General features: G+C 38.2%; 2 protein-coding genes across 2 annotated transcripts; one reads left to right on the forward strand and one right to left on the reverse strand.

The window, feature by feature from the left end:
• Positions 1-639: 639 nt before the first annotated feature.
• On the reverse strand, positions 640-5,475 carry LOC111575677 (melanoregulin-like). The gene is made up of 5 exons (XM_023280952.3): positions 5,194-5,475; positions 4,842-5,097; positions 1,944-2,034; positions 1,444-1,610; positions 640-1,212 (listed from the first exon to the last, which is right to left on the reverse strand). Exons 1-5 carry the CDS (start codon positions 5,268-5,270, stop codon positions 1,135-1,137), a joined length of 669 nt encoding a protein of 222 aa, XP_023136720.2. The 5' UTR covers positions 5,271-5,475; the 3' UTR covers positions 640-1,134.
• Positions 5,476-6,209: 734 nt separating this feature from the next.
• On the forward strand, positions 6,210-14,526 carry LOC111575680 (carboxypeptidase O-like). The gene is made up of 11 exons (XM_023280956.3): positions 6,210-6,415; positions 8,075-8,138; positions 8,402-8,503; positions 9,119-9,229; positions 9,315-9,431; positions 9,624-9,717; positions 10,070-10,162; positions 12,307-12,416; positions 13,123-13,207; positions 13,307-13,387; positions 13,933-14,526. Exons 1-11 carry the CDS (start codon positions 6,354-6,356, stop codon positions 14,145-14,147), a joined length of 1,134 nt encoding a protein of 377 aa, XP_023136724.2. The 5' UTR covers positions 6,210-6,353; the 3' UTR covers positions 14,148-14,526.
• Positions 14,527-15,270: the final 744 nt, after the last annotated feature.

Raw genomic sequence — 15,270 nt, forward strand, 5'->3', positions numbered from 1 at the left:
GTTCCCCCTCTTTTAGTTCCACATCTGTTTCCCAAACTTGGGAAGGGGCCTTGGAGAGAGCAATATCTGGGTCAGAGTAAACTCTCTCTTTCTGGGTACATGTGTGCGAGCAAGCATGAATGTGTGCACAACACACTGCAATCATGGACTGCATGAAAACTGTCCTATAGCCTTTGAAGCTGAGGATGAGCAGTGTCCCAAATGGGTGTGTGTTTGAAAGTGTGTAGTTTAGTGCAGTTTAACCCTTCATTGCTAACCACGATCAAAAAAAGTTTTGACAAAAAGCAATGAAGAGACTATATAATCTGCATGCTGCACAAATATTGTTACATTTGTCTTTTTTTAATCTTTTGGGAAACAAACGTTTCAATCACTGCTACTTTAACACTAAAACGTGATTTCATGCTGAATAGTTTATTTTTTTTATATTCCACATTGTTGTTTCTTTCTTACTTTATTTTAACTTAGAAAAGTTTCATTCTATTAAACTTGAGTTTAATGGAGTGAACGAGTTTAATCCATCTGCAAACAGCAGTTTAGATGCATTATTTCTTCTTCTAACTGAACACACTGAAATGTTACTATATGCTGCCACCTTTTGGACCAAAGTGGTAATACACTGACAAATGGAGCCAAATACACAATGAGTAAATGTATTTTAATAGTCACAATATGAGCAGGAAACAACCCAATATCACAGAAGACACTCATCAGTATCAACAACAAAAAAAAGAAAGATGTTTGTGGGGAGAAAAGTAAAGAAATGTATCTTTTTTGCAATATTTAATACACATGCCATGCAGGTGGCTCCTTAGATTAAACTAATGTATCTGCACATGTATCATCTCCTGCTGTATAATAGTTTAGTAGTGCAACAGAAATGCTTGAATGATAATTAATAAATTAAAAGCATTTCATCTAAATGTATATGGTATTATAAAGACGATGGAGATTCAGGCAAAAGGACTAACATTAACCGGCTCTTGCTTCTACAGTTATATGAATGCTGGAATGTGGTAAAAGTGGCTGTATGCAAATGGTGACAAGTTTATTTGTACAAAATTGGTCAACATTTTCAACACATTCCTTACTCCCCTTTCAGTCTTTGAGTCCTTTTCTCTCCATTACTATCTCTCAGCCATCTTTCTTGGGATATTTTTCTTTGGCCAGTCTGACAAAGTCCTCAGCGCTGTCCAGTGACACCAGCCGGTCCTGAGAAATACATGGAGGAAGATGGTGAGGAGCATTAAAGGGACGAAACAGATGAGATCGATCAGCTGGCAGGTGCCGATGGACGACAACGAGGAATAGAGGAGGAAATGGATGGAAATCTAACTTTGTAAGACCCACTGTAGCCTCATGAGCATTATTGAGAGAACACTCTGGGAAACTGCCACTGAACTGTATATTGGTATAATAAGAGATACATGTGTGTGTATATACCATTACAAAGAGGTATCTGTTCTGAAATCCTGCTCCAGGAGGGAACAGAGAGGTGCGGTCCAGCAGCTGTTTCAACAGTTCAGTCGCTTTGTTGAGATGTTCTTGATCTCGACTGAACAGACTCTGACTGTTCACAGACAGCAAGGCATCCACCTCACACTGATAGCCTGCAGGAGACACAAAGATGAGCAGCAGAGAGGACAGGGGGATTAGATTGAAAAGTTAAATGAGAGACAGGAGAACATCTTTTGAGGAAAGCGTGTTGAAGATGAGATTACTGAAGACATTTTGACACATCACAGTAGTAAAACTGCATGTGTAAAGAAGAAAATGACTGCTTCAGCATCAGAGTGCTAGTATTGTTCATGCCGACTTACTGAGACACGTGACTAGAACAGTGCAATCATTAAAGCTGTGTCCTTTTAAAGCTTCCTAATAATAAGTAGTCAAATGAATGAAACAGAAATGGATTGAAAGTCACAGAAATGAAAGAGCATCACCTAACTGCAGCAGGATTTTCTTCCATCGAGATCTGACTTCTCGCCTGGTGTAGCGCAGGGTGTGTATGTCATAATTCAGCTTTTCCCATTCCTGTAGGCAAGCAAACATGTGGATATAAGCATATCTCATACAACCAATATTACACCATGGTTAGCAGCTCTCTGAGGCTGTACTCACACAGTCAGCAAAATTCATGCTAACATAATGTAATGTTATGCACATAGATTAATTGTCAGCATAAATGGAAACTCAAAGTTTGAATTTGTTCAAATTAAATAAAATTGGATTACATTGGTCTTATTATTTAATAGCAACAATTTCAGATACACAAATTGCAGCTATTAAATAAGAAGACTTGTGATTTGCAAATTGCAGTAGATTAGTTGTTCAGCTCTATGTAACAGTACTGTACAAATGAATATGTTAAGCAGATGGTACCACTAGATAGAAAGCGATGGTTGCCTCCTCCCGTATTATCACAGTTCATCCTCAGGAGGACATGAACATGTGACCTGACATGTGTGTGCCAGTCTGTTTGAAAATTAATTTAACAGCTGTTGAGATATTTTACTTAATCAATGCCCCTTAGTTGTACCAAACAAATGTCAGGGTGTGACCAAAGTCATCAGGATTCATCGTCAAGAGACTATGAATGGCTTGAGAAATGTCAGGACAATTTTTTTCAAATACATGTTCAGTCTGAAATCAAGGTAGCCCAATCAGTGGTTATTGTCATTTGTATCACTAAAATGCTTACACAGAGTAAATGTTAAATATATGAGGTTGCAGAGAGCCACTGTATGCAATTAGCAAATCAGTCAAACTTCTCCATATGATTTTCTGCTGTTATTGCACACGTCTACTTAGATCTTCCCAGTATGAACATCACAGGGTTAGTTTTACTCAGTTTTTACCATTTCCTCTGTTTTGTTTTAGCTGTGTGTAAGGACTTGGCCCTTTCACTGAAGACATTTTTGTCACAGTAGGATAAGCACAGGTATAAATACCAGCATTAATGATGACTGGATTCCATTCAGCTGTTTCAGTTTCAGAGTTGTGTGTGCTTTAGTTCACGCTGACTCACAGTCACAATATCATGGCTCACTGCGATGCTTGAATAGAACAGATTCGTTGTAACTGTTATTAGAAACAGCTTTTAGTGCTATGCCAACAAAAAATGCAGCTCAAATGCCACATTTAATGTCTGAAATTGATTTCTTTGTAGACAAGATAGATCATTTTCACTATAGCTGTAAACTGTACAAAGCAGGGAGTTTACAGATCACTATGTCCTACTTTATTTACAGGACAAGTTTTTTTCCACCAGTGTTTAATTGATTTTTAATTGTCAGTTTATTTGACCTGATATTAAACACAACATGCTGCAGTGGTTCAGTGAATATTCTCTTTGACTAAGCAGCCAGGCTGTTGGCCTACGTCTCCATTAAGGAACTCACTTATTAACACAATGTGCCTGCTGTGTCCTGCAGCCTGCTATTCTCAACGTGAAGACTGTCACATGTTCACCAGGCTGGAACTCTCGCTCAGAGACTGAATCACAAGCCTTCAGAGTTTTACTCAGCTGCAGTCCTAACATTTTGAGGAAACAGCCTCTGAGTGATGGTTCCAGTGTGTTCACTCTGCAGATGAATGGAGCAAGACTCTAAAATAGTAGCAAAATGAAATTTTTGCTGGTGAAAAGAAAGCAAACACTGGGTGAATTTCTCATATCCAAGCAAATACCTGGATATATTCCCACAGGATACTGTACATGCACACAGTAGTATCTTTAATGCGTTCTAACTAACGGATAAACAACTGTGTGTGAGAAGCATTTGGCCACTGATTGGGGTAAGTGAATAAAGGTGTGTGTGTGTGTGTGTGTGTGTGTGTGTGTGTGTGTGTGTGTGTATGTGTGTGTGTGTGTGTGTGTGTGTGTGTGTGTGTGTGTGTGTTGTGTGTCTGGATGCGTGTTTGTGTTTGAACGTGTGTGTTCAGTTACTTACATCGGACGAGCAGCTTTTTTATAGACAGCTGCATTCTTTTTTCATTTTCTAAGTGGCAGTGAAAACTTGCTTTGTTCCTTTATACCTACTGAGAAAGTCTTCAGAATTTGGACTTTTTGAATGCAGAATTTGGACTTTTTTGAATGATGTGCTACTAAACAACATGCTGTATCTGTGGAACTCTTTAAATATGGCTTTGGAGTAAATATTTAAGCAGAGGAACAAACTTCTGCCTCACTTTCACCTAGGTCAAGTTCAGTTACTGGCGTGAATCAACATGAATCAAAGGCTTCTTTAAGAGTCACCTGTGTATGTTCCCTGCCTTTATTAGATGATTACATTAGAGAGCTCCAGAGGAACAGATAAGGAAAAGAGACTGAATTACTGAAGTACAGTGTGACCCTAGTATCAGTGCGGATTTTCTAAAAGCAAATAGTTGTGAAGAAATACTGTCAATTTTTCTTTTCATGTAAACATTTCTGCTTGGTTAATTTGCCAGATTCGTGACATTAATTAAATAGAGTTGTATGGAGTCGCTGTAACTAAGTCAACAGATCACAAAATGATGACAGTGAAAGTACTTTTTATATCATTTTTCACCCTAATCAACAAACATTTCTACAATTAGGTTTACAGTAAAGTTGCACAACAAAGGAAACTTTAAATGCATCCACTGTTTTGCCAAGATTTATCTGTATCCCTGATATGTGTTGAACACTAAGCTTTTATTTTTTGGTATTTTTCAGTGTTAAAACATCTATAAATATCAGATTTGTACAAATATTCTTATAGGGTAAAAATATAAGAGCAGAATTGTTGCTTTTTCCTATGTGTATATGCCGGTTTCTTTACTCTTTTGCTGTCACTTGTGTTCAACAACATGTTTTCTACCTCTGTAGCTTTGTCAGCCTGGTCTCTCATGTTGATAAAAGCCTCTAGCTCTCTGTCCGATCCTCGCTGGATGAGAGAGCCATCGAGTCTGTTTGTGGCGGTCCACTGATTTGTGTTGCTCCTCTGGCTTTCCTGATTCTCCCATGGGCTTCTTCTTGAAGGTGGAGGTCCAAAAAGACTCTCCTCTTCTGTGTCACTGTTGCTGGAGCTACTGGATAGCTGTTCAGGTGGTCTGGAAGTTGCGGTGGTGCGCATGCTAGAGAGAAATACAGAGGACATGAACGGAGTTGAGTTTGATTTTAGTGTACTAGAATAAATTAAGATTTAAAAGCAGAATTGTTGGGAGTCTCACCGCAAAATAGCATTCTTCTCTTCTCTGTTATGTTTCAGATAGTAGCGACGGCAGCAGATGGTAAATGAAGCACCCATTGGCCTTTTCCAAAAATTTTCAACAATGGATATCTATCCTTCCAATAAATCCCAAATTAGGCACACCTCCTGCCAAGGATCTTTTAAAGAATCCGTACGAAAACTAAATATATCCAAGCTGAGATGTGCTCATTTGCAAATGTCCACGAGTACAAATCCAGGCAACATCCAAACTTCTTGTGTTCTTCCCACTACCCTGGCCTGGATGAGAGCTGTCTGGCAATTGCATTATTCACGTGAAAAGAAACAGGAGACAACAACAACAACGCACACACACACGCACGCACGCACACAAACACACACACACACACACATGCATTGGACAGTTCAGGGATGAATGGCACATCTATTCAGCAATTCCTGATGGTGCAGAATGCAGGGGCAGAGACAACTTTCGAGATACATCGCTGCAAAGCTTGCTGCCTGTAGCTTAGATCTGGATTTTTTCTCTCTTATACTGTCTACTTTGAAATGAGAAGTGTAACTGTGATTGTGGTAAACATACATTACCAGTCAAAAGTCTGGACACATCTTCTCATTCAGTGGCTTTTATTTAATTATTTTGTACATTCTAGATTAATACTGAAGACATCAACTCTATAAAATAATACATATGGAATTACGTTGTCAACAAAAAGTGTTAATCTTCAGTATTAATCTACAGTGCAGAAAATAATACAAATAAAAAGCATTGAATGAGAAGGTGTGTCCAAACTTTTCACTGGTAGTGTATGTTCTCATGCTTGCAGGAGGAGAAGTGGAAAGACTGTGTACAGTAAGTGTTATGTAACTTTACTGGCACCTCATAAAGGCTAATATATAACTAATTTATATATTTCTTTTTTTTATTGCCGAACAGATGGCATGTGTTGGCAACTGTGCTAGCTTGTAAAACAGATAGAGATGATGTTTTGTCAACATCATGACATGTTGGTTTGAAATCCAAGGTCTCCAGGCTGAACAAAAGTTGCTGGAAGTGACTGGCAGCAGTGTTAGTGCTGCAGGAGCTAGAACAGGGTGAAGAGCAGTAGTATCACTGAAACTGATAGGAAACATTAAAGTGAGAGCGAGCAAACAGAGAAAATGAAATCTTGGCTACTAGGGTTGTTCCTGCTGACAAACACTGACTTATACACTACTCACAGGTGAGTTGTGTTGAATTTTCTATTATTATTTTGTCTGTCTATGTGTCTTCACACCAACCCTGTTTGCATTTTTTCTCCTCTTTAGACATGATAGCAGCAAATGGCATTTTAGGCTTGTATGAAATATTTTGACATCTATTAGATTGTGACGACATTTTGTGCAGAAATTCAAGTTCTTTATGATATATCCTAATGAATTTGCTGGGTACCTAAACATTTCCTCTACCACCAACATCACATGAATATGTTGTTGTTTTTTTGTTTTTTAAAAAATGCTGCTGTTGATCCCCCGACTCATCTTTCAGGTTTAAACTTCGGTTTGTGTCATGGACTACATGTATACACATACACTATCGTTGCAAGTTTGGGGTCACCCAGGCAATTTCAAGTTTTCCATGAAGACTCACACTTTTATCCATGTGCTAACATAATTGTACAAGGGTTTTCTAATCTTCAATTAGCCTTTCAACACCATTAGCTAACACAATGTAGCATTAGAACACAGGAGTGATGGTTGCTGGAAATGTTCCTCTGTATCCCTATGGAGATATTCTATTAAAAATCAGCTGCTTCCAGCTAGAATAGTCATTTACCACATTAACAATGTCTAGACTGGATTTCTGATTAATTCATTGTTATCTTTATTGAAAAAAGCAGATTTTCTTGTAAAAAAATAAGGACATTTCTAAGTGACCCCAAACTTTTGACTGGTAGTCTATATATGTGTATATATACACATGGTTTGCACTCTTTTGGTTTGTGACCAAATACCTGCAAAGCTACAAACAGTCCCATCAGAATAAAAATATAGTGTTGAGCATGATGAACATCACACCTGCTAAACATGTTGTTTAAAGCATGTTGGCCTAAAGCAACATTTTATCTAAATACAGCCTTAAAAAGTTGTTGCACGGCTGCAGACTCAGAGTTGGCAGCATATGTGGTATATTTTGAAATGATTAAGATATCTTTAAGTTTTTGCAGTGTTTGCATACTTGTGGCTCACTGTACACCAACTCTATGTGCTCTATGTTGTTTTTAAAATGTGCAATATGCTGACATATTTATGTTTTGTACTCACTTTGGTCATTTTTGGTGTTGATTTTCTTTTCTTTGATGAAGGTAAGATAGGTAATAAACAATAGAGATGACAATGATATTGACATTATCATTAGTAACAGCTGGTAAAGACTTTAAAGTGAAATATTGTCATTGGCCCAAAATGAACACTTTCAGGCTACAGGTTAATGGCTTTGTTTGACCACATCATATAAAAGCAAGATATGGTTTACATGTGAGGTAAGAGTTTTCTATTTTGCGTTTGAGATGTAAATGATATTATTTGTCACCACCTGTGAGACGGCCACCATGATAAGTGTAGGCAGAATAAATGTTAGTGGTTCTCCAGGACAAACCTGATGTTCTCTGCACCTAGGTGGACAAAATATATCGGTATCAGCATTCCTAATCTGCCAGAAAGAGTTGAAAAATATTGGGAAATTTTATATGCTGAAGAAAAATTATGCAGCATGTTTGAATGTTAATACACTTGCATTGCAGCTCACTGGTCTACAGATCGGCCAATGTTGTCAAAGAGAAAAAATGTATAAAATATTGACACTTTTTAAAAAATTAATTACATTCTTTTCGCTGTCACAGTGTAGTCGAGGGGTTGGAATCAATGCAGAATTATGACTACACCAAATATCACCCCATGGATGAGGTATGAGTCTTCAAGTTGAACCTTCTTTATGTTCTTAATGAAAAAAAAACACAATTCATGCTGCCTGTACTGCAACGCGTGTCAAATATTATACAACCTCACCAACAAATGCACCTGGCACTGCATTACCAGATAGGATGTTTTATTGTGACCAAATATCGTCTTCTGTCTCTCAATAAGCATCTTTATGGGTTACAGACGGACCTTGACCAAATAAAATTATAATCACTATCAAAACTAATGCTAAGTAAACTGGATTACAGATATACAGGTGGATGGAGGATGTAGAGAGAGCGAACCCAGAGCTGATCTCCTCCGCTGTTTATGGATACACCTATGAAGGAAGAAATATTACACTGCTGAAGGTACACACTTACATATCTAAATAATATAAGGGCGTTTGTTCAAAACACTGCTATCTAGTGGTCTGTCCCTATTAGTACGAAATGAGGAGTCAAACGTTTATGGTAATCAACTGTTGACAAAGGCACGTTGAATCTCTGCTGTTACTACTTCTCAAGATCTATGACTGAGCTATCTATACATATAGTTTGGCAATAAAAAATGAGCACTTGGGGACTATGCTTTAGGCATTTGGTCAACAGAAAATGGTTTGTTTTTCTGGGCTTTTCTGAGAGTCTCAAGCTATTTATCACAAAGTTTGCAGCAAAAGAGCAGTTTTGTTTATAGCCTCATTTTCTTTAAATATCTGCTGCTTTTGCACAATCAATGACGTTGGATTTTGGTGATATGTACACTGAATTTTCCCACTGATGGAAATGCCAGAGTGATGTAGGGTGGCTGCGCCTGCCATTCGGAAGAGCAGTATCTTTAACAATATCTGAGACTCAGCTTGACTGTGTGTAATTCTTTATGGTAATTAAACTGAGATTTACCAGCTCTATTGGCAGTGTTGTAAAATGTTGCATATAGCACCTTTAAATCCTTTTTTCACCCACCTTCTGATCTGTTCTACACAGTTGGGGCTAAATGACACTGCAGGCAGTGAGAAGAAGGTTATATGGATGGACTGTGGCATCCATGCACGAGAGTGGATCGCTCCTGCGTTCTGTCAGTGGTTTGTCAAAGAGGTCTGTTCACTCAGGACTTATTTTAATTAGATACTCACACCACCAAAATACTAAACAAGTGTTTGAAATCCCTCTTTTTGGTTAGATTGTGAACTCATATAAAACCAATAAGAAGCTGGGGCAGATGCTGCAGAACCTCGACATCTATGTTACCCCTGTGATCAATGTGGATGGATATATCTTCACCTGGGCCAACAACAGCGTGAGTCCTTCCCAAGATTTATGAGCGTCAATTCAACAAGCACCACCATGAACACACTGATATGCCTGGTGTAAATGTAAATATCAAAGACAGGACTAAATGACTTCACAGTTTATTATTTGTACACATACTGACACTGACCTCTGTGTGTATGTGTATGCATGTGTGTGTATGTGTGTTTTTCCCACGTAGACCCGTCTGTGGAGAAAGTCTCGTTCCCTGCCTCCTCCAGACAGTACCTGCTATGGTGTTGACCTCAACAGAAATTTTAAGGCCAACTGGGGCAGTGAGTTGTACATTTGCTATAATATCAAATTATGATTAATTAGCTTTCATATGTCTCAAAGCAATAAGCAATAATAGACCTATACTCATTATCTATTAGTTAAATCACAGAAACCATGTGTAATGTGACATCCTATTCAATAGTCAAAGTAAAACAGGGCTTGAAGGGTTTTAAACTCTTCTGACTTTGACAGCTAAATATGTAGTTAAATTCACTAGTGTCAGTTTATATGATGCCTCTAAGGTATTTTGACACCCACAGCATTGGTTTTTACAAGCTTCATAAAAACAGCCATAGTCTATTACTGAACGGCATTTAGTGTGTCGATTAACTTTGTTGTTTCTTCCGACAGCGATTGGTGTGTCATTTGACAGCTGTGAAAACACCTACTGTGGGAAGTCGGCAGGATCAGAGCCAGAGGCCCAAGCAGTGATGGACTTTGTTGGTAGCTATCTATCTTTTATGAAATCACATTAATACAATACATTGTTAAAATACTTTCTTATGCACACTGAGTATAAACTGTCATGAGAACATCAACTGAAAAAATATGAAATATAAAGGCCCATGTTTTAAAACATTAGCTGATGTGGTTATTGATTGATGTGGCCATGAAAATTTAAATCAGAGTCCATAATGATACCAAGTTTTCTTGTTTGACTAATAGTTAGAAGAGAGGGGGATTCAACTCTGTCTTTTTTTGGTACAAAGGCAATTATGTCAGTTTTATCTCTATTTACCTGAGGGAAGTTTGCTGCATCTAGTTATTGATTTGCTCAATACAGTGACAGAGCTTCAACAGGTCTATAATCACCTGCTGAAAGAGATATGTATATATGTATATATGTGTGTGCGTGTGTGTGTGTGTGTGTGTGTGTGTGTGTGTGTGTGTGTGTGTGTGTGTGTGTGTGTGTGTGTGTGTGTGTGTGTGTGTGTGTGTGTGTGTGTCATCTGCATAATTATAGGAGGCTACTCTAAAAGTTGCGTTATGTTTGCGTAACAGGAGCATGTACAGGTTGAACAGTAGACGTCCCAGAATGGACCCCTGTGGAACCCCACATGTCACAGCCATTTGCTCTGACACACAGTTACCAACTGAAATAAAGTACTTCCTGTCATGTTTCAGTTTTCTGTTTAATAGATCGATTTTCAATAACTGCAGATCCAGTGACGATTTTTGGAGTTAAAAACAAATCACAAAATACACAAAAATTATTTAACATGACATCGTCAAGCACAGTGACAGTTAAATTCTTGAAACTCTTAGTAATTGAAACTAGAGTGTGTCCTAGAGTGTGTCCTCTGTGTGTTATGTGTTGGCTCACTCACAAAGATCAAATGTGTCAAATATGGCACAAGGTTCTATGGCATTTTCGTCACAGATATTATTTATGTATACATTAAAATGGCCCGTAATGACTACACAGTCATATTCAGTGCAAATACCAAAACACACCTCTGTAAAATCATCAGTTATATTTACATGGCCTGTGGTGGAGCCATTTTAAGGGTCACCAGAGGGGCGCTGCACGGAGAGTAGAGTGTGCATTTAAAGAGCCAATCATTAGTTCAGGTGTGGGGCAGAGTGCCCATATAAGGTGCCACTGATTAGTTTAGGTGTGGCGCACAAGAGCTCCATTGTTTTTGACCGCAGGCTGCCGCAGACTGGTGCAGGCTAGTGTGTTCTTTAGGTTGGAGTTTGGACATTTGATTGTTGTTGTTTTTTTGAGCCAAATAAATGGATTGACATATCCAACTAAAGTAAGTGATTTGCTGTATTGTTTGTGAAAGCAAAGAACTGAGAAGCACACCAACAAAGCCGGGAGTGCAAAGCTGGGAAAGTGCAACACCAGTCTGTATATATCTACATATTAAAAAAACATGGATAGAATTTCCATTTTACATGTACTGAAAAGATGAAAAATGATATAAAATCACTGATTAAAAGTGTTTTGTTACAAAAGGACCTGAGTAAAAAAAATGCTAGTTTTAGGTTTGTTGGAATGGACTGAGATACTTTGTTTACAGGGAGATTTGAGTATCTTGCTGTCACCTCCGTATCTAATCTTTGCCTTGAGACTGGAGCTATTTCGTTTTCTTTCGCTCGTGCAGAATAAATTGTATGACTCCTACGTGGTTCGACATTATCTGGAAGAGTAGTCCAGCTATATCAACAAACTGTGGTACTTGAACAGATGCATGTGATGATCCTATCACTGTTTACAGCACTGATAACACCATCTACAACAAGCAGCACATCCTTCACCTCTGCCACAGATCATTTCACCTTGTGTGAAAGAATCCCCTTCGCTACGTTTTCACATTTCTCTTTGTCAGTGACAATATTTTCAATTCACAGTTTCTTATTTATACAAGCATTTTCCGACTTGGTCACATTTAGACTAGAAAGTGGTCGAAATTTATATATGAAAAAGTTCAAATCCATCATAGCTATAGAAAGTAGTAAAATTAAAAAGTAGAAATTGGACAAAAGGAAAAATCAGTAAAGGAAAGCTAAACAGAAACAGGAGCAAGTAGAAAAGCTTCTACACACAGCAAGTCACTAATTTGTTCTGTCTGCCTCTATAGGTACGATGGTTAATCAGACTCTTTGCTTCCTCACCATCCACTCTGCTGGGCAACTTATCCTCCTGCCATATGGCCACCCTGAGATTTCAGCACCCAACTACAATGAACTGGTGTGTGTGTGTGTGTCTTTCTCTAAATTTATACCTGTATTAAAATCAACTGCCTCATATTGTTTAGATCCAGCTGTGCTGCTTAAACATCTCTGTCATGGACGCAGGACTTCTGGGTGTGTCTTCTGATGTTTAACACATTGGCAGCAACCTTTGGGTTGGGCTTATTTCACATGCTTGATCACACTGGCATGAGTTTGGAAACTCCTTGGGTTCATTGTTGTGTTCCTTGAATGTGAATGGTACACGCCAAAGTAACATCCACATGAATGCCAACACCCAATGCTTCCAAGCAGAACTTTGCGTTGTAACGAGGTGATCATTGTTATTCACTTCACCTGTCAGTGGTTTTATTGTTGTGGCAGATTTCTGTATATTATGTTAAAGTAGGCAGTGAGGGGAAGCATGACCCGATAGAGATTTCCCTGATGGCATTAAAGCAAATGTTTATGTGTTTAACAAGAAATAATAGAGACTGTTATAAAGATGTCAACTTCATTAGAAAGCTTCCAGGTAAGCAATGTCATTTACCTCATTTGAACTTCAGCAAGCATTTTTTTCTTCCTTTTTTTTCTTTACCTTTGCACTATTTGCAGGATTTTTGTATATTAACCAAACTGTCTCAGAAGGAAGAGAACAGTGTTTTAGTTTACAAAAACAGTGTATTATTAAGGATTTTAAAACAAAGTCTTTGTGAACCTTGCAGGTTTCAGTGGGCCAGGCAGCAGCAGTAGAAATGAAGAAGGTTCATGGAATGAATTACACTGTAGGAACATCCCCACAAATTCTCTGTAAGACTTACATCCACAGCCTTAAGTTGAACTTTAATTTCCTGCAGCCTATCCTAAAGAGCTATTGTCGTCTTCTTCATCCTCATCTGTCACCCTCAGATCCGAACTCAGGTTCAAGTCGTGACTGGGCTCGTCTCATCGGCATCCCATTCTCCTACACCTTTGAGCTGAGAGACAAAGGTGAGTTCAGCCCGATTTCACATCAAAATATGTCATAGCTGCATTAGTCCACACCTCCAAATGTAATATATTCACACAAATAAAGCATCATAATTTTGTGAGATGCTTTCATGTTTTTGGGGGCTATTGTTGGGGCAGGACTCATCACCTTAGCAACCTACAAAGTAAGCAGAGCTTTATGGGTAATTTTTACACAGATGTGTAACCAAACTATGATCTTTTCCTAAACTCAACCAAGTAGTTTTGAACTTAACCAAGTATTGTGCAGTGTAAACCACAGCAAAAAAAACCTATTCAAAACAACAGAAAAATACAAAGTGAAAGAAACTTGTGAGTTGCCTAGATGAAAGACAATAGAAAAAAGTTAGTTTTTTTTAAATGGCGAGCATGCCACAGTTTTACAGCCTTTACTGTGAAATATACATTTTTGTGTGAGACTGTATTGGTGAGTTAGATGTCAGTAGAGGTTCTCTATATAGCCATCAGTCCAACATAACATTCTGGCTTTTACTTGACAATATCTACTTTTTTTAATGACCCTCTAGGTGAATTCGGCCACTTGCTACCAGAGGATCACATCCAGCCAGCCTGCGAGGAGGCCTACGTAGGAGCTCTCTCTATCATCACATATGTTCACGATAAGGCTTTCAAGAACGGTGCTGTCACCACGGTAAAGCACTTCACCTTGGCTTCTGGGTTTACCATGACGATTTGGAGCACTATCGTGGCAGTGTTTGTCACTACAGGGTTCATGGTATAAAACAGTGAAAAGGTCGGATGAGCAGTTTGTGGGTAAAGAGAAATAATCTAAGTTCTGGTGATAGCAAATCTCTCCCAGAAAAGCCAAAATGTCTGTCTTTTTTTTTTTTAAAGAGGTCTTGAATTTGAGAAGACTGAATAGCTTACTTTAAAAAAGATGAGTACTCAAGAATGCAAGATACCGTCGCTTAGGAGAGAAACACTAAATTCATCAAATACACAGTCTGTCATGTATTTTATATTCCTGTTGGGTTCATTAATGACATATATAGCAAATAAAGTTTTCTTAAATGCTGAAACTGCTTCATTATGATATTACTCATGAAGCATTTTGATTTTAATGAAAGGATACAAGATGCAAATAAACTGTCATTTTCCGACACGATGGTAATAATATTGTTCATGCTTTCCACAGGAGGTGGCAGTATCGCCTCATATTACACACCACACTCTACCTCATCCATGTGTACTCCCCTCCTCCACACACATTTTATTTATTTCTTGAGCTGTGTCATAAAGCTGAAAGATTTTTCATACAGCCTAGTTACCTCCTCAACCATGAGTGTCTCCTTGTTTTGTCATCAGCATCTGTTTCTCTTCAGTTCCAACAGCAGGTTGGATCACTCAAGAGGAAGAAGGAGAAACACATTTTGTTTGACTGTGCTTGCCTTCGTGCAGGAATCCTGAACATTCTCAGATCCCCCCAAGAGTTACTGTCAACTTACCACAGAGAGTACACCTTTCTTTCTTTGAGATTTTCTCGCATTAGTTTCAGAAAGATTTCCATGAAAGTTGACATTTCAATCATCAAACAGACTCCCCTCTCTCTCAGTGACTTGGGCACAGTGGAGTATATAATTATAAATTTAGGACAATAAAACAGTGTTTATAGAAAAATGCAAACAAGATGAAAATATTAGCCATGAAAATGTGTGTTTATTAGATTATCAAAAATGTCAGTATCACACACAGTTTCTGCAAATTTGGAGGACTTAAATGCTCCTTTGCACTGCAGAGACTTATAAATTCTGCGACTAAATCAGTCTGTATCTGTATATCTGAGCTGCTAAACACAAAAGGAACCTATGGCTCCTCACTTGCTTTTTTCTAATAATACACCCAGT

This window comes from Amphiprion ocellaris, chromosome 11 (genome assembly GCF_022539595.1).
Source record: "Amphiprion ocellaris isolate individual 3 ecotype Okinawa chromosome 11, ASM2253959v1, whole genome shotgun sequence".
Lineage (NCBI taxonomy): Eukaryota > Metazoa > Chordata > Actinopteri > Pomacentridae > Amphiprion > Amphiprion ocellaris.